Source organism: Cervus elaphus, chromosome 33 (assembly GCF_910594005.1).
Source record: "Cervus elaphus chromosome 33, mCerEla1.1, whole genome shotgun sequence".
NCBI lineage: Eukaryota > Metazoa > Chordata > Mammalia > Artiodactyla > Cervidae > Cervus > Cervus elaphus.
This window is the reverse complement of record NC_057847.1, coordinates 24,720,857-24,725,256: the sequence shown is the minus strand read 5'-3', so window position 1 is coordinate 24,725,256 and position 4,400 is coordinate 24,720,857. Positions and strand designations below refer to the sequence as shown.

General features: G+C 43.7%; 1 protein-coding gene across 1 annotated transcript; it reads left to right on the top strand.

Moving 5' to 3' along the window:
• The first annotated feature begins 3,776 nt into the window (after nucleotides 1-3,776).
• Nucleotides 3,777-4,013, top strand: LOC122688691 (40S ribosomal protein S29-like). The gene has a single exon (XM_043894875.1). It carries the CDS (start codon nucleotides 3,786-3,788, stop codon nucleotides 3,954-3,956), a length of 171 nt encoding a protein of 56 aa, XP_043750810.1. The 5' UTR covers nucleotides 3,777-3,785; the 3' UTR covers nucleotides 3,957-4,013.
• The last annotated feature ends 387 nt before the right edge of the window (nucleotides 4,014-4,400 follow it).

The window sequence follows — 4,400 nt, the reverse complement described above, 5'->3', positions numbered from 1 at the left end:
ATACATTATTTTCCCCAGGTCACCCAGCAGATCAGTAGGATCTGGGCTAAAACCCAGGAGTCCTGACTCCTAGGCTACAGTGGGTGATCACCTACATACTCTGATGCCTCTTAGTTGATTGACCCTTATCTCTCTTCCTTATTACCTTTTTCTTTATAGAAAGGCCCTCACTCTCTGTAATGGTAACAGTGTTCCTTGACACTTCTCATTCCCTGAAGCTCATTTAAAATGATGAACAGGAGTGAGACAGGGAATAATAACAAGTTTTCTCTCACCAACTGACCACTAAGTGCCAGGCATGCGGCTATGCATTTTACAAATGCTAGTTTTAATCCTCTAATAAGCCTAAAAGGTAAGTAATCGTTTCTCAATTCTTTCAGGTGAGAAAACTGAAGCACGGAGGTCAGTCACTTGCCCCAAACTGTATGGCAGTAAATGTCAGAGCCCTGATTTAAAACCACATCTGCTTTATTCCAGGTTTCCCAGGTGGCTCAGTGGTAAAGAATCTGTCTGCCAAAGCAGGAGACATGGGTTCAATCCCTGGATCAGGAAGATCTCCTGGAGGAAGAAATGGCACCCCCCCCCTCCAATATTTTTACCTGGAAAATTCCATGGACAGAGGAACCTGGCAGGCTACAGTTCATGGGGATGCAAAGAGACAAAACTGAGCATGCATGGAATGCTGCTTTATTCCCAAACCCCTTCTTCTAAGCAATCCTTCCTCTCTTGGAAGAAAGAGGGGGGCCTGAATCAATGACTCAGTTCTAGATTCTCAGCGTCTTACGATCATTTAAAAATATAGAGTCACCAGCATACTACTAGATCTTTAGCTTTTTGTTTTGTTTTCTTTTGGTTAATATAGAGCACCTAATACTGACACCCATAATTCTTGGCTCATGGTCCCAAGTGTACCCTGGAGATCCAACAGGATTCAGTTTATCATGTAAACCCAGCCCTCACAGAGCACTTGATAAATTAAAGATGTGGCTGAGACCAAATGTGTATTTGAACTTAATGATCTCAGTGATCTCTGAAGGTTTCCATGGATAGTCCCAGAATTGCTCTAATCTGCATTTGTGTACATTGATTAGTACTTGTTATCCCGCCCAGTCCAGTCAACACAGCCTAATCACTGTGAAATGAATGATGGTACATACTTTAATTCCCAGGTTATCTTATTATCTAGAGATATTTGTCCTTATTATTGTTATTCTGGGGAGTTGGTGTCAGAAAATAGGGAGTAATTTGACGATCCTGGGAAGAAAGATTGAAAACTGGGCTGGGATGAAAATTATTGAAATGTCTTGGTTTAGACTTGTATAGAAATTATTCAGCTGGATAGGAAAAGAAGGATAAAAGGAGGCCCATTTGGAATCCCAATTCCAAACTAAACCAAAGATACATCACTATGTTCTTACCCTAATAGACACAAGCAGACAGTCTCTGGAAGGAAAGGACTGAGTCTTATTTATCTTTGTCTCCTGAACACACCACGCACAGTGTTTGGTATCTAGTAAGTGCTCAATAAATGTCTATAAAATGAAACAGGGTATTTCTGAGAAAAAGCAAGTAGGGAAGCAACTGAGAAACATTGCATGGAATCCAGTCAGAACATATCTATTGAACACTCACAAAATTCAAATTTGAAGACGGACGGCTGGGGAAACCAATCTGATATCACCTCGGGTATTAGTTTCTTGTGGCTGCTGTAACAAATACCTCCTCAAATTGCGTGGCTTAAAACAACAGAAATTTACTCTTGCAGTTTTGGAGGTCAGAGGTCTGAAATCAAGGGGTCAGCAGGGCTGTGCTCCCTCCAGAGGCCGTTCGGAGATTCACTCCTTGCCTCTTCCACCCTTTGCTGGCTGTTGGCATGCCTTGGCTGGTGGCCACATATGCCAATCTCTGCCTCTATTTCCACATGGACTTCCCCTCTTCTCCATGTCTTTTCTGTCCACTTGGCAACCCAGAGTGATTTCATCTTGAGATCATTAGCTTAATTATATCTGCACAGGTTCCTTTTCCAGATAAGAGTACATTCACAATTTCCAGGATGTGGACATATCCTTTTGGGAGCCATCATTCAAACCACGACACCTCATATGATGCCAAACTCAGGTTTAAACACTCTCTTGACTGTATATCACTGAGGTGGGGAGAAAAAATATTACTACTAGAAAGAGGTGAGGTGACAAAAAGGTACATATAGGGGGCGTAATATTTTTTAAAAATGGTTTATTATTCCTCCCTCCCTTTAGCTGTACTCTCTCCACAACTGTGTCACTATTACAGACTCAAGGGAACACAGGTAACGACACCTGGGAAGGAGGAGGAGAAGTTCTATGCCTGGGAAAGGGAACGGCAGCCTTCATCTTGCAGGCCTTGAGGGCTTACTGGGAAAGAGGATGCTAGAGGTAAGAGATAGGCATATTCTGTCTCCATTCTGCACCGAAGTCCTGAAGGGAAGTGTTAGATCTAGGGAAGACAAAAGCAGAATGATGTTTTCTCTACTCTCATGTGAAGCTCGGGAAGGAGATCACCTCACAGGATGCCTTCACAATAACCTGAAGCTGTGCATCCAGCTAAGCAAAGGCACCTGAGTTAGCACTCCCGAGCTGCCAGCTTATGGAAGAGCCCCACAAATCTCTTCTGCACCACAAAAGGGCCTGTGCCAAGACAGGGATCCTACCTGAAGGAGCTCCACAGTGGAGGCTACAGATCCCTGCAGGCACAATCTATAGGGCAGGCTATCTGGGCTGGGAGTAAATGGGAACAGCAGCCAGACTTAAGGCGAATCTACCAGACCAAGTGGGAGCCAGTTCACCAGAGATGGGGCCAAGTGAACAGGCCACAAGCTCACAACTGCTGCAGAAGTCAGTCCTGGATGTCACTTGGGCACCCAGAGACTTGGAGGACATGGAATAATCCATTCCTCAGGAGCTAAAGGGCAATACAATGACCTAAGCCTGTCATCCAAAGACACCTTCTTTCCCACCACCAGGAGATTGTGTAAGTCCTTTCCCTTCCCAGACACCCACAAAGCTGTATCTGAGGGGCACAGGAAATATAGTATAAAATCAGAACATCTGCAATACCTACATCAGTTCAGTTCAGTCGCTCAGTCATGTCCGACTCTTTGCGACCCCATGAATCACAGCACGCCAGGCCTCCCTGTCCATCACCAACTCCCAGAGTCTACCCAAACCCATGTCCATTGAGTCGATGATGCCATCCACCCATCTCATCCTCTGTCATCCCCTTCTCCTCCTGCCCCCAATCCCTCCCAGCATCAGGGTCTTTTCCAATGAGTCAACTCTTCGCATGAGGTGGCCAAAGTACTGGAGTTTCAGCTTCACCATCAGTCCTTCCAATGAACACCCAGGACTGATTTCCTTTAGGATTGACTGGTTTGATCTCCTTGCAGTCCAAGGGACTCTCAAGAGTCTTCTTCAACACCACAGTTCAAAAGCATCAATTCTTTGGTGCTCAGCTTTCTTCACCGTCCAACTCTCACATCCATACATGACTACTGGAAAAACCATAGCCTTGACTAGACGGACTATTGAAATTGTTGCTTGGAACTGAATTTAACAATTTGGACTTAGGTATTCCTCTCTGCTTTGGTGACATTGAAGGTTGGGAGTATGTAAAAAAGACTGTGTCAGTTATGGAAACCAGAAAAGTTAAATTTTCTTTACAGATTTGTAAGGATTGGTTGCTACACAAATATATACAATGATAAAGATGAACTGACCCTTTTATCTCGTTGCAGCCGAGAAAGCAACATGGGTCACCAGCAGCTCTACTCAAGTCATCCAAGAAAATTCGGCCGGGGTTCTCGCTCTTGCCAGGTCTGCTCAAACCGGCACGGTCTGATCTGGAAATACGGCCTCAATATGTGCTGCCAGTGTTTCCACCAGTATGCGAAGGACATCGGCTTCATTAAGTTGGACTAACCGAACTTCCTTAGATGGCTCATCCAGCACATCAACCTTAGGCGGAAAAAATACTAGCTCTTTGTATATAAAATAAAGGTTTTCAAAACTTCAAAAAAAAAAAAAAAGATGAACTGAAATCTACCTTAAATATTTGAAAAAATTACTTTACAACATTCAGACCAAACATTAGTGGTTTAATATCATTACTATAGCCTATCCTTAGCACTAGAAAGATGGAAAAATATGACCTTGCAGAGTTGAAACAGCATCAGTTCTTTTACTCCCAGAAGGTGTGTCCTCAAACCACCCTCTACTTCATTTCATTTTCCCTTATTCTGTCCGTTCTATACATACTTACAGCAGACCTTTGCAGGAGGCACTGTGCGCTGTCCTGGAATAAAGAATGAATAGATCGGGGGCTCTGCTCACAATATATAACTATTATTCACAGACCTTTTCTAA

Excerpts from the sequence above, each read along its gene's own strand:
- LOC122688691 (XM_043894875.1), top strand. The coding sequence starts at position 3,786 with ATGGGTCACCAGCAGCTCTACTCAAGTCATCCAAGAAAATTCGGCCGG.